The 15,477-nt window shown below is 33.7% G+C and overlaps 1 protein-coding gene across 1 annotated transcript; it reads right to left on the minus strand.

Annotated features, from left to right (window-relative positions):
• Positions 1–1,931: 1,931 nt before the first annotated feature.
• LOC134719666 (beta-1,3-glucan-binding protein-like) lies at positions 1,932–13,026 on the minus strand. The gene is made up of 10 exons (XM_063582640.1): positions 12,861–13,026; positions 11,439–11,548; positions 8,709–8,783; positions 8,107–8,173; positions 6,989–7,156; positions 6,574–6,651; positions 6,001–6,115; positions 4,516–4,587; positions 3,838–3,964; positions 1,932–2,169 (listed from the first exon to the last, which is right to left on the minus strand). The coding sequence occupies exons 1-10, from the start codon at positions 12,982–12,984 to the stop codon at positions 1,972–1,974; spliced, it is 1,134 nt and encodes a 377-aa protein (XP_063438710.1). The 5' UTR covers positions 12,985–13,026; the 3' UTR covers positions 1,932–1,971.
• Positions 13,027–15,477: the final 2,451 nt, after the last annotated feature.

Consider the following 15,477-nt stretch of genomic DNA (forward strand, 5'->3'; position numbering starts at 1 on the left):
TATGAAAACCTGCATGTATTTGCTAAATAATATTGCAAACGAGGGCAAAGATGTCATATATTTCCTCAAATGTTTACCCGAAGAGATCACCAAAGTTTGATGACTGTTATGTGCCGTTTGTTATAGTTTGTTAAACGTTACAGAAGCAGAAACAAATGCATCGTTTAATCAGAGATTTTTTTTTACCCTGTTTGAACTGTCAAAAACACAGCGTATAGCAACACGTAACCCAACAAAACCTGCAAAAATCTCCGGTGTTCCGGAAGCGAAGAATATTCTGAAATTTTGGAACCGGCGGTTTTTTCAATAATAATGAATGTTATTGCACAATTACTTTCATATTTGAAAAATCCGCCGGTGCCAATTTGCATAATGTTCATCCATTCCGGAACATCTTGGTTACGTGTCGGTTTTAGTTTTTCGCTATGACTGTGTCGTGGTTTTTTTTCGACCTTTGAGTTGGATTTGTCCTTTGATGTCTTTTGCCTCTCTTTTAAAATGTTACCTCTCCTAGCAAAAGTTAAGACACGACGTGTTGTACATGGAGGAATTTTGGTACAATTAAAAAACATGTTGCCAATATATTTTTACGGAAGCAGAGTTATGAGAGTTAATCAGATCTGCACACACTTTTAGAGAATCGTGTAGCAGTCATGTGTTCTCGTGTATGGCCGAGTAGAGATCGGAGAGTGGTCTATTGTGGTCGCGAAGGGATCGGATATTGATCAAATAAATAAAGAAGTCGCAGTGATCTTGCATTGATCGGGCATTGGTCGAGTTAATCGGGAAATGATCGGACATTAGTCGAGCAAGGATGGAAATGATCGAGTACTGATCGGTAAAAAATTGTATTCCGACCTCTACACGATTTTTTTCCGATCAATTCGACCGTTACTCGACGATTTATCGATCTCTTATCGAGTGAATTGCTTATCGATTCTTACTCAAATGTTTTTGACATGCCAAAACTCTCGGGTAGAAAGTCAGATGGATGAAAAGCAAGGTAGACTATCCCGAGCATGCTTGTCGATTGAGGCAGACCAGTCTCTGGATCACGTAATTTGTTTTGATCGGGCTTGATCGAGTTGATCTGATCGGCAGTGTGAACCTAGCTAAGGTGTTGTTCTAGTTTTTAGTAAAAAGCCAAGTGTGTGTCAATGTCTAAATTATTAGCATTAATTGTCTTTGATTTAAAATAAAATAAGAAAGATTTATTATGATAATGATGGAGCCTATCCAATATTGTTATTGATTAACATAAGCATAAATTATACAATTTTTTATCATGATTTTATGTGTTCACATGTCATAATATTGAAAATAGAAATGAAGAATGTGTACAAGAGACAAAATCCGACCAAAGAGCGGAAAAACAACCGATAGCCATCAATTGGCCTTCGATACAGCTAAAAAAAATTGCACCCTTGGGGTTGCTGCATCTCGGCCTGTTCAGTTTTTAGTAAATTACCTACTAGTTGTCGATTTCTACATGTTAGCATCAACTGTCTTTAATAGAAAAGAAAAGCAGATGTGGTGCAATAACGAACAAGCTAAGGAACGATTCATTCATCCTAAAAATCGAAGATTGGAACAAACGGTCACCGTGCGGCCTTTAACAATTAGCGTAACGCAAACTATATAGCAGGCTATACAGGTTTGTTAGTCTAACAAAAAGTAAAAGCATGCAAGAAGGAAATCGAACGACTGAGATTTATTACAACACAGATTTATCAGTGTGACTCATAAGTCAATTTGTTTGGCTGGGTGTTGATTAATTTAAATATTGTATATGTTAAATTGTATATTGTTCAGATGTTAATCAATACGTGACACTTTAATAAAATAATTTATTATTATTATTTATTATTGTATTATCAACTAAAGACACACTTTATGAAGAGTAAAAACAATTCAAATTACAAAAAAAGAACAATATATTTTACAATTAACACAGGTACTCTTCCACGTATATTAATATTGGATCATCTCAACGTAATCAACAATCATAGCCGCATTATCACCCTGCCATGAATTTTGCCATTGGTTTCGGTGCTCCCAAAAATCTCTCTTTGGATGGCGAGACGAGTCTGTCCATGGTCGTGTATAAGCGTACTGATATTCGTTTTTAAACCAATTGCCACCAACAGCAACATTAAGTACTAGCTGAAACTAATAAATAAAATAATATCTATGACAACGCACTTTTTTCTGATCAGAAATAATGTCCTACTGTATATAGTCATAACTTAGTCTATTACATTTGCCTGTCGTATAGTTGATTTCCCCTTCAACTAGGAATTGTTTTCATTCTGTACCACTGAACTGTATTATGTATTCAAAAGTATATATCACGTACCAAATCATAATAGACATAGGAAGATGTGGTGTGAGTGCCATTTATACAACTCTCCATCCAAATAAATATAACAATTTATAAAAGTAAATCATTATAGGTCAATGTACGGCATTCAACACGGAGCCTTGGCTCACACCGAACCCATAATCTTAGTATCTTTTGAAGGATCGTACAACCCCTGGACCGATACTGAAAGTGGTGGACGTTTGTCACTAACATTGTTGTCGTTAATTAACAGTTACTGTTAATAACATGTATTTAAATATTTACAAACCTTATTTTTTCTACATTTCTAAAGTGGTTTATGAGTTTTATTGGTTGAATGTTTTGGTTTTCAATGGATTTCAACTTTGAATGGATGTCTAACTGTTATGATTCGTTTGGTTTTCTATACACGAAAAGAGGCGTATGCATACAACATGTATTATGTATTTGCTTTTTGCCAATTTTAAGAGATATCTATCAACGAAATGCAAATGTAAGTAAGAAGAAGTTACCAGATTTCCTCCAATGCGATTTCAAAAAACGTAAAACAAGAAAATAAACAACCTGCTTTAGAAGGAAAACCATGCTGACAGCAACCAACGTCAAATACCATGACTACTGAATTACTAACAGTCTACTGATCAGATGAAAAAATACACAATATAATGGCCCTAATGGTGATTTGGAAACAGAGGTATAGTCACTCTTGGTCTTCTTCCAACCGGCAGTAAAACCTTTGCCAATGTTGGGCGTCCATTTGCCGGTTCAGGTTGTATAGTTTGCAGCCACGTCCGATCAGAATTGGGACGTTTAATCAGACTCTTTGTACGTCAAGAACCGTAGCAAAAACTTTTCGAGGGGTACATAGGTGACATGTTGCGGGGCTAAATTTCTGTTCATATCCAATAAACCCACGTTTCCCTTAACAGTCTAAATCTCTTCGACCTTAACCCCGGTCGCTTCTATTATAGAACCTACCTTTTGTATCTATTTTTAAATCATTCTCGTCTCGAACATGCATGAAATATTTGCAACTGGACGTTAAAGAGCCGAATATGAATCAATCATAATATGACATGGAAAGCATGCCTGTAAGCTAGTGCTTTACTCTTCATCTAATATAGGCAACTAGTGTAACAGAACAACACAAAAACAAACTATAACATGAATGTGTCCCAAGTACATGGATGCCACACTCGTATTATCACTTTCTATGTTTAGCTATATATAGTGGACCGTGAAATTGGGATAAAAACTTTAATTTTGGCATTAAATTAAAAAGATCATATCATGAAGAACATGTGTTATAAGTTTCAACTTGATCAAAACCTACCTCGACCAAAAACTAGCATGACAGATGGACGGACGATCGGTACGACGAAAAGACGGACGAATTGACGAACGGATGAACAGACCAGAAAACATAATGCCCATAAATGGGTCATAAAAAACTCGAAAAATTATTGACATATATGAACAACTCAAATAACTCTTACGTATTGATCGAATGGAGCATCTTTACCGCCATGTTTCCAGATGTTGTCACCAGAAAAACCTCCATATGACCAATAACTATTACTAGGTGTGTCAGTCCTCAAAATAATTTCATTGTCAACATAGGTACTAAAATAGATCAGACAATTAAAGCATTATTCAAGCTATAAATACAATTTGTTTATTATTAGATTGCTTTCGTGTAGACAAAAATTCGTACGCAAGTCTTTCGTAATGCAGCTTCTCGAGGTGTAAAAAAACCCACCTTTATTCACACTATTACATTCTTTAAAAGTCAATTTTTATATTGAAATTTTAAAAATCCAAAAATATTTCATTGTGAAATTATTCTACATGTATCTTAGCACGTTTGTCTACCACGTTTGTCTAGCACGTTTGTCTAAATTGTAATAACCTCAATTTTCGCATGATCTACCTGATCATGTTATGCCTGTACCAAGTCAGGAATATCACAGTTGTTATCCATTCGTTTGATGTGTTTGAGCTTTTGGTTTTGTCATTTGATTTTTCTTCAAAGTTCAGTATTTTTGGGATTTTATTTTTTAGATGAGTAGATTTTTAAAGATTCCGTGGAACAACTATAAAGTTATGTACATGTACAACTATTATTGTATGGTTTGCTTCTGCTGATTTGCGTTGTACAAATGTAAAATACTTACTACAAATGGTCAGCTGTCCACTCTAAACTATATACATGGAAATCATCATGCCAGTCACCACTAGATTTTCGTCTGAAATTTAAAAAAAAAATATCTTTAAACTTTTCTGTTAAGACCACATGTCTAGTGCCTCATAAAAAATCCACCAATTCTATAAAAATTCAAAACAGTCTTTTATCAATGTCTACTTTGAAATTAAATTAACAAATTTGGTGTACCAAAATAAATGCTGTTTCGATCAATGTTATACTGTTTATCGTAAAAGTATTCGTATACTTCTTTCCGAATTAATCTATTATCCGATGAAATGCATAATACCATTGAAAACATTCGATTGTAAAATGTAAACCTTATTCGTTCCATGCAATAGTTAGGATCGTAATTCAGACCGGACTTTTATCACACATTGAGTGGTACATTGATGCATCTCAAGATCCGCTTTATTCTTATCTAGTATTCAGTAATACGTAGATTGATAGGTACTCATTTTTCAGCTGACTTCGTTACTAGTATGCACCTCTTAAGAAAGATATCGAACACAGATTTTAACGAAAACCGCTTAAGGGGGCTCCTGGGTATAAATGATTTTTTTTTCTAATATAGGATTTCGCTATATTTTTTCATAAATGAACTTTATCATATACTTGAAAGAAAAATGAAATAAAAAAATGGGGTCACCGTTCATTTAAGCTAAAATCTGCATCTGGAAGAAGCATACATTTTTATTAATGTCCTTTTTTTCTGTTGAACTAATAGGAGAAAAAGAGGAAATATCGAAATAAAAAGATAACCTAATATAAGAAATCGCTTAAATTTTACAATTATTTAGTTTATATACAGCTTATTTGAAAACAATAATAAAAAATATAGGTCACCGATGAGTTAAAAAAGATATTTCAAATTAAAGGCCAAAAAATGGCATTTTTGCACCAAAGGGAGATAATTTGGAGCTTTTTCAATTTTTATAGTCATCTGGGGCCAAACCAAATAATTTTTTGGGGTTGTTTTTTGTACCATATCATTAAGTAACAACTAATAGTGTAACAAATAAAATTTGTAATGAAAAAAATAAGGTTTAATTTTTTGCTAAAATTTTTGTACCCACGAGCCACCTTAAGCGTTTAAATTACGTATATAATCAATGTCTTAACTGTTCTGCACTTTTAAACTATATTGTAGTTTCCCGCTATGTATATGTTATATATATATATATATATATATATATTGTATAGGTGTTTTCTCATTGTTGAAGGCTGTATGCTTGCATATAATTGCTTACATCTGCTTCATAGTTACTGTGTTGGAAAGTTGTCTATTGTATATGATTATACAGCCTTGTTCACAGATCCACATTTACCCACAGATAGTCTTGTAAATAGAAATTTTAAAAAATGTCAATCATATTGTTCGTTCATATATACACAGGCTAAACAGTTTTTCCCAGAGCCTTATTTTTTTGTACTAAAACAATTCTGAAATACTTACTTGAATACCTGAGTTTTGTAAAACTGACTTGTATCTCCAGATGGTCCCCAATCTAGTTTGGACATTACTTCATTTACTCCATGATTAACGCCGCCTCCCATGGCCACAGCGTTACCTGTAGATACATGTATAAACAAAAATGATGAGGAAAACAACAGACATGTCGGACATTAAGGCAAAAGGTGATTAAGGGGGGCGATCGCTTGAGGTCGACTTATTTGAATATTTTATTTCAAAGGTTTGTTTTGCATATATAGATGTGGGTAGAAAGAGGGTTTAAAGAGAAGGAAATAATGGGGGAGGATACATTGAAAAGATGAAAAAGGGTCGAAACAGAGAGAATAGAATGATACCGAAAATGCCTGATTATAAGAAACAAATTGAATACTACATTTGAAAACCTATTCACGAGATCGTTTAGCATACGTGACATTTAAGATGTACAAATGACCGTGGATTTCAATGTTGTTTTTTTAAACGGGGTGCATGTAATAAATGTGTTTACTACTGACATAATCCAGAAACTTACAAATAACTGTATACAAAAGACGATGTATCTCAATCAAAAGTTACCTCTTGATTCCATGATGTCCATTGCGCCAGACTGAGGCCAGCCACCATAAGTACTATCACGTGGTAACGTCCATATTGCTACAATTTTAATTATACTATTGTATTTTCATAATTATTTTGTTCCATCCCAATTTAATGTCCTAACAATATTTACAAAAACAAAAACATTTACATATAAAGTATAAGAAGATTTGATATGAGTGCCAATGAGACTATTTTCGTTCTAAGTCACAATGTGTAAAAAGTTAACGATTAAAGATCAAAGTACACACATATTTCTTTTTGTAATTTTCAATAAATGGCAATCGTGCTGTTTAGAATTGTGTTAAATTTAATTGAATCTATCTGACTATAATTGTAATTGCATTTCAACTTGTGATTTGCAAATGTGAAGCCTTACGCCTAATTTATATACCTGGCCATGTCCAATCAGCTTTTGGAAGCTTTGCCCTGACATTGATTCGTCCGTATTTAATGGCCGCTTTAGTAGTTATATATCCTGACATAACAGGAGGTAGAATATCCTGTCCGCCATGTTTGTTACATCCGCTGTTACTCCCCTGTGTACAATACCCCCAAAGACCTTATAAATAGAAAAAGAAGGTTCGGTATGAATTCGACAGAGACATATTTTCATACAAATCATAATGTGTAAAAAGTAAACAATAAACAATTAAAGTTAAAAGTATGACCTTAAACATGGAGCATTGGCTCACAGCGAACCAATGGGGCATACAAAACTCTTCCCAAGTCGAAAATATATATCAACGCCATAGCATGAAAAAACACTATAAGACACACATCTGTGCACAAAACAGAACAAATAAAACTAATGACTGAGCGACACGAATCACACCAAGTTTTTTTTATAGTTATAAAGGCCCAAACTGACTATTGTAAAATAGATTGAATAAGGAAACCACAGGTCTTATATATATATATAGAAAGCGAGAAACACTAATGAGCCACTTCAACAAACTGCAACGGGTACCAACAGAACAACAGGCTCCTGAATTCAGAAATACAACGTTGAACCTTTTTTTCAGTAACAACATATATATAAGTTAACCACATTGGTGTATTCTTAATAGTTTAAATTCAGTTTTTTTTTCTTTGATTTAGCGGAAAAAATAATCATTCAAGATATATGAAGATAATTTGAAAATTGGGGATTTTTTATATTTTTTGGCTATTTTTAGTAGTATTTTAGAAGCAAGCATCTGCCATAAAAATAATTGCAAGTACATGCAAACAAACATGTTATTTGACAATATGATGTCTTTTATTGACAGCAGAAGTAAACTGAGGATAAAAATAAATCAGCGTATACCATAGAAAATTCGGCCAAAGCGGAACCAAAGAATGAACGAAAAATATATTTTATTAACGACAAAGTAACAAAAAAAACTGTAAAAGTTACCGTACAACAGATGATACCACCCTTAAACAATACAGAGACAAACAAAATTTATAAAAGCGAAGTCAAAACTCTGAGAAAAAAACCGGAATATGTAGAGCTAGAAAATAACCTACCATTTAGATCCATTTGTCCATGGTACAGCTTCACATCGTTAAAATCTGGATGATTTACTGTCAACGTCTGATAAATAAATAGTCCGAACAATGAAGATGAAATTCATTTCTTTTTAAATAGTAAGTTTTACAGTCTTAATATCGAAATGAATTTTTATATTTATAAATAAAACGTACAATTTGTTAGCTGATTTTGAAAAAAATTCATACGTCTAGTTGTATATATCTTCAACCCTAAATCATAAATGGAGGTAAATAAGCTTTATCCTTTTTACAGGGTTTAAAGAACTAAAAGACGGAACTCAAAAAGTATTAACTTAATGTCCCATTACATTTAATATGCAATGTCAAAGATTTTGGTACAATGTAACCTTTTGCATACAACTTTGACTTGTTGAACTGATTATATAAACTTCTATATTAACAATATAAAATAATAATAGAGTTACTTATTGGTTTTTTTTTTTTTTTTTTTTTTTTTTTTTTTTTTTTTTTTTTTATAGTTTTTGATAAGTATCAGTTGCTAAATAATAATGTTGTTTATACTGTTTTGTAACAACTAATGGCCATCTTAAGATATCACAATTTTACTATACACTTACAGGTTTGATGTACAAATGACCATTCTTTGTAAATAGATTTGATTGTCCAGGAGTATAAACCTGTAACTCGTTGTTCTGAAAGAAACGAAACACATAAATATTACAGATAGCTTCACTGGTAGACACCTTAGGAAAAAGAGGGGATTAAACACAACAGTGTATCCCAGTTTGGAATCCCTCTCCCTTAAAAAATGGCTTGATCCGCCCATGAGCGTTATTATTATAACGGATTTAATTTGTTTATAAAAGATAAAAAAATGTGGTATGATTGCCAATGAGACAACTATCCACAAGAGACCTAATTCCAAATGACAAAGAAATTAATAACTAAAAGTCACAGTACGGCGTTTAAGATAAGCAAAGTCTACATGTGACACCACATGCAATGACATAGTTTTCAAATGCATTTATTTTTATCTAGCTCCTTAAACATATATATTAAATTCGTCTGAATATGCATATAGTATATTTCGCTGGTTGTTAAGCACTCATTTGAATTTGCATGTGATATTTGTCGCTGGACGTTAAACACTCGTCTGAATATGCAAGTGATATGTGTCGCTGGACGTTAAACACTCGTCTGAATATGCAAGTAATATGTGTCAATAGGCTTTAAGCGCTCGTTTGACTATAAATGTGATATTTGTCGCTGGACGTTAAACTTCATCTTAATATGCAAGTGATATGTGTCGCTGGACGTTAAACACTCGTCTGAATATGCAAGTAATATGTGTCAATAGGCTTTAAGCGCTCGTTTGACTATGAATGTGATATTTGTCGCTGGACGTTAAACTTCATCTTAATATGCAAGTGATATGTGTCGCTGGACGTTAAACACTCGTCTGAATATGCAAGTAATATGTGTCAATAGGCTTTAAGCGCTCGTTTGACTATGAATGTGATATTTGTCGCTGGACGTTAAACTTCATCTTAATATGCAAGTGAGATGTGTCGCTGGACGTTAAACACTCGTCTGAATATGCAAGCAATATGTGTCAATAGGCTTTAAGCGCTCGTTTGACTATGAATGTGATATTTGTCGCTGGACGTTAAACTTCATCTTAATATGCAAGTGATATATGTCGCTGGACGTTAACCACTCGTCTGAATATGCAAGTGATATGTGTCGCTGTACGTTCGTCTGAATATTCAAGTGATATGTGTCAATAGGCTTTAAGCGCTCGTTTGACTATGAATGTGATATTTGTCGCTGGACGTTAAACTTCATCTTAATATGCAAGTGAGATGTGTCGCTGGACGTTAAACACTCGTCTGAATATGCAAGTAATATGTGTCAATAGGCTTTAAGCGCTCGTTTGACTATGAATGTGATATTTGTCGCTGGACGTTAAACTTCATCTTAAATGCAAGTGATATGTGTCGCTGGACGTTAAACACTCGTCTGAGTATGCAAGTAATATGTGTCAATAGGCTTTAAGCCCTCGTTTGACTATGAATGTGATATTTGTCGCTGGACGTTAAACTTCATCTTAATATGCAAGTGATATGTGTCGCTGGACGTTAAACACTCGTCTGAATATGCAAGTAATATGTGTCAATAGGCTTTAAGCGCTCGTTTGACTATGAATGTGATATTTGTCGCTGGACGTTAAACTTCATCTTAATATGCAAGTGAGATGTGTCGCTGGACGTTAAACACTCGTCTGAATATGCAAGCAATATGTGTCAATAGGCTTTAAGCGCTCGTTTGACTATGAATGTGATATTTGTCGCTGGACGTTAAACTTCATCTTAATATGCAAGTGATATATGTCGCTGGACGTTAACCACTCGTCTGAATATGCAAGTGATATGTGTCGCTGTACGTTCGTCTGAATATTCAAGTGATATGTGTCGCTGGATGTGAAGCACTTGTCTGAATATGCATGTGATATTTGTCTCTGGACGTTCGCCACTCGCCTGAATATACAAGTGATTTTTGTCGATAGACGTTTTAGCACTCGTCTGAATATGCATGTGATGTTTGTCGCTGGCTGTTAATCTCCCGTCGGAATATGCATGTGATATTTGTCGCTGGACATAAATCTAGCGTCGCAGAGGCGGACGTCGTTTGGCCCATTAATTAGAAATGTGTATTAGATCAGAGATAATGGACGTCACACTAAACTCCGAAACATGTACACGCTTATGTTCAACAACATTTTGTAAAATCAATCAATTTTATTGATCGATGATTGTTGTCGTAGTTTGAGATTTGTTTTTCCTTTTTAATTCTTTCTCATTATGGTTGTACAGTATATTATATTATATATTCAATTATAGTAAAGATGAATAATTGTAATCCAAAGCATAGTTATTATGAATCCCGGTTATTCATAACATATCCAGTATCATTTAACCAATTTCTTTTCTTCCACAAACGCAATCGTACAATACAACCATGTCTCAACCTGCTGCATGTGTGTTCACCTGTCCTCAGTCAGGGACCTGTTATTTAGATAGTGTCGTTTGTTGATGTGGTTCATACGTTATTCTCCTCTCTCATTCTTAATATAAATGAGACACTGATTATTAAACAGTTGGTTCTCCTGTTTGAATTTTTTTTACACTAGTCATTTTGGGCCCTTTGCTGCTTGCTTCTTGGTGTGATCCTGTATTGAAGGCTGTACTTTGTTGTACACATCCTCACTTGGATGAAGAGTTGTTTTATTGTCGCTCATACCCCATCTATCTATTTATATGTAATTTGAGAAAACAAAATCATCTTACCCCTCCTCCCCAAGCAGTGCAAGCCACTTGATAGTTGTTGGGATTCCAACTGTTAAAGTCATCTCTAAATGCTGTCACAGATCTAATAGTCTTTGGTGGTAAAATGGCTTCTGAAGTGATAACAAAATGATTGATATCTTTGAAATTAAAGAATTAATTCAAAATTTAATAAATGCTAGCATCCGAACTTCATTCATGTTGAAATAAACATGGTGAATTGTGTACAAACTTGAAAAATCAAAAAATCAAGATAAATAAGTTCATGTGTGTGAAAAACTATTACAAATTATTGACTATTGGACAGAAGTCATCATTTAATTGTACAACCACAATAAGTCAACAATCTTTAAAATTTCATTAAAATCGAACCCTAATATAGTTTTTGACATTTTTTTACATGAAACAATAGAAAACTATGGCCTGTTAAGTAGTTCGTTCGTTCGTGTTAGTAACAACATGGCAGGCAAAAAGTACGCATGCGCTGATCTGATTGATTAACTGATAGATGAGTGTTTGTTTAACGTCCATTTTCAAATATTCCAGACATTCCAGAAGGATAAGAAATTAACAATATTTTCAGTGAATGTTTTGCCAAGCGGGATGATGGGCGGAGACTTCGAATGCAATTGGAAGATAAGGGAGTGTTTAAAAAGGGCTGATATTTTGCTTTAAAACAAGATATGAACCCTTCAAATGGCTTTTACAAGGGCTCGTCACGTTCAGAGAGATTGGCACTCTATACAAGTCATCGGATTGAACGTTCAAATTCTGGCTGGCTGTGGTTGTAAATTATGCATTCCACACAGCCAAATGGACATTCCCTCTTTCTTGTGGATTTAACTGTTGGTCTGGTGAAGCGATGATCGCATTTCCATGCCCTAGGGGAACTGTGAAAGGTTTTAACCATATTTATCCATTTTTACACAAGTATATATCGATTGAGAAAGAAATGGTTTAATTCCGCTCTTCTATGCTAATTGTATAATGCAGTTTTCTCAGATTTTAGTAGATTTAAACAAGAACAGTTTTCTGTTTGTAGGACATTGCTTAATAAATGCTATCTTCGTCATTTAAGTCGGCACTTTTAATATAAGTTCTTAACACGTTAATTTATAAGAAAACTGATTTAATACCGAATTCAAATTATTCTATATAGTTTTATGTTTACTCCTATGCATACTATAGGAACTTTTTTATTTGATATGCATTTCTTTCTTGTACATACAATGTATGTTCTATTTGACCGGGTCCGATTTGGTCATGTTACAGTTAACAAAGTCTATCCGAAATATTTATCAAACAGTTTTTCTAAACCGGTGCTAAAGACAATTTCAATCAAGATATCAATGGAATTCCTCTCTTTATAACACTCTTATAATAATTAAATAAGTATGCAGTTTCAGTACATTTTAACTATCCTACCTTCAGATATTGTTCGACTGCTATTTTGATCCTTCGTTTCCCTTTGTTTTTGACCGCTTTCAAAAGCACCATTGGAAGGAAAGGTTAAAGCCAAAAGACAAAATACATTGAGAAGACTAGTCATTTTTAACCTATAGCTCAAGTAAGTTAGACGTCTTATTATAAGATTATGGCAATTGACGAAATGAGACGATATCCTGATAAGAAGTCAATGTACTAACTATTAGTACACATGCATGTACATTTGTACATGTAGTATACTGTAAAAAGTCATTGACCCAACTAGTGATCACTGGTAATACCATATCCAGATTTGCAGGTCTTTACAATTTAGAACAGATTCATGAGGGTGAAGGTCAGGTATACATAATAGAATCGGATGAAATCGTAACATATGATCGGAGGTCACGCCCATCAGATCCGAGACGCCTACATATATTAAATATTCCTTCATAAATTCGTCCGAATTTAAAACATTTCTAATCTATCTACATGGCGAAATAAGAGGCAAGTCAAAATGTAGGTTTGGTTTTCTCGCAGTAACTTTGACTGGCAGTGGCGTAGCTGGGTCATATTTACGTGTACGCCCGAATCTTGGCGAGAGGTCTGAGGGGGTGCCAACCGCTCAATGTCAAAGCACCTGCTGGTAGTGGGTTCGGGGGGACATAGTCCCCGAAAGCTATCGAGTTATCGAGAATGAGATCTACCATTCCTGTCAGTAAAAATTCGTGAATAGCAACATACTTTTGAATCTAATTGGCTTATTTTTAATGTTTAATTTTGAAATATGCTTAACTTATTCATGAGGGTCTGGATTTGGGGGGGGGGGTACTGCTATTCTGTAAACATTAAATTTTCACCCCTTTTCTCTAATCTTCAAAAAATTGACCACGTTTTTGTTTGCCCGTTATTCTCTAATCTTCATTTTGTTTGCCCGTTATTCTCTAATCTTCATTTTAAAGGGCATTATTCTTAAATCATTTAACCCCACCAAAACCCTCATTCATCGTGTTAAACTAGTGGGCATTGGTTTTAGAGAAAACGTCCAAATTAATATTACTTTCAAACATTTTTAAAGGGAGCCATGAGTGACCATACAATCGACGAAAGCACCTTTTAATGGACATGGCAATTTCTTTCTTACAGGTGCAATATATTAATTCCCTGGAACACCTGTATTAATTTTTCCCATAAAAAGTGAATCAATTTATCAATTTTAAAATAATATTTTTTTTTTTTTTTCTTGTACTAGAATATTAAAGTGTGCCAATATTTTTATTTTTATGACAATCTATGAAGTTTAATAAATTGATCATGAAAAAATAATTAATTGCGCAAAGAAAGTCCGCTATGAATAAAGATCAGGGGTGGTGTTCTCGAAGGTATCCTTAGATTCGTCCTAAGTCATAGATAAGACCGATTTTAGGATGGACTTAGGATCGACTTAGGACACTCTTAAGTTGTGTCTCGAAGCTCTCTCAGACGAATCTTATGTTAGGACGTCCTAAACATTTCCTAAGTCGAAATTTTAAATATCTGAAGTAAGTTTGTGATAAAACATTTGTTAATGACGAAATTATTTAACAAAATTGTTTACAAATTTTATAATAACATGTACAGAATTAAATGCATAATTACCAATGTAATTATATCGAAAAGGATTGTTATTTAAACTTGAAAACAATTTGTTTTGAAATGAGAATTAAATTTGTAGTGTAATCGTATCGTGAAACACGAAGTTCAAAGTTTAAAATCATGCACAATTTCTTTATATACGAGTTAATAACCGATGGTGCGTTTTATTTTATGTTCATTTTTACGTAAAATAATGAGCAAAAAGCGAAATTCAAACATAATTACACTAGGATGAAGATAGGATGCTCTTAAGACACCTTATTGGGTGTCCTAAAGTTAGGACGAAAAATGAGATATATCATAAGTTAAGTGAGCTTCGAGAACACGACTCTGTCATAAGATAGACTTAGGACACGTCCTAATCCTAAGATAGCTTCGAGAACACCACCCCAGAAAAATGAACAAAAACAAATACTTTCAAAATTTTGCTTCAGACATTAATCATGAATTTTTTTTTCCAAACTTTCATAAAATTCGATAAAGGTTTGACAAAGTAGTTTAATGATGTAATTGAGAATTAACAAGTATTAAGCCCAAACTATAACCACTTATTAATTGCAAAAAGAATACCTCTAATCCGTTAAATGCGGGGAAATCAAAGCATTATTATATTGCTCTGGATACTATTTTGATAATAATTTTTTTTCAACTTTCATAAAATTTCACGGAGAGCCATTCAAAACATTTTATCTATTTGGCACCTTAATATTGAAGCCGCCGACGACGCTTTGACTCGCTTTTGAGACATAAATCACAGGTTCGACAAAAAATGCAAACCGCATATCGAATCTCGGCAGATAAATGAATTGCATTTAATATAAGAAAAGTACGCAGAATTCAAAGTATATCCAGACTCTCACAGAAAATGAAAAGAAATCTATAATAGGATCTAGTTGATTAAAGTAAATGCAGTCCATTTTCATTCACAATTACAACCAACTGCAAAAAGAATCACACAGCTGATGTGCTTTTAACCAGATTT

The sequence above is a fragment of the Mytilus trossulus genome, chromosome 5 (assembly GCF_036588685.1).
Source record: "Mytilus trossulus isolate FHL-02 chromosome 5, PNRI_Mtr1.1.1.hap1, whole genome shotgun sequence".
NCBI lineage: Eukaryota > Metazoa > Mollusca > Bivalvia > Mytilida > Mytilidae > Mytilus > Mytilus trossulus.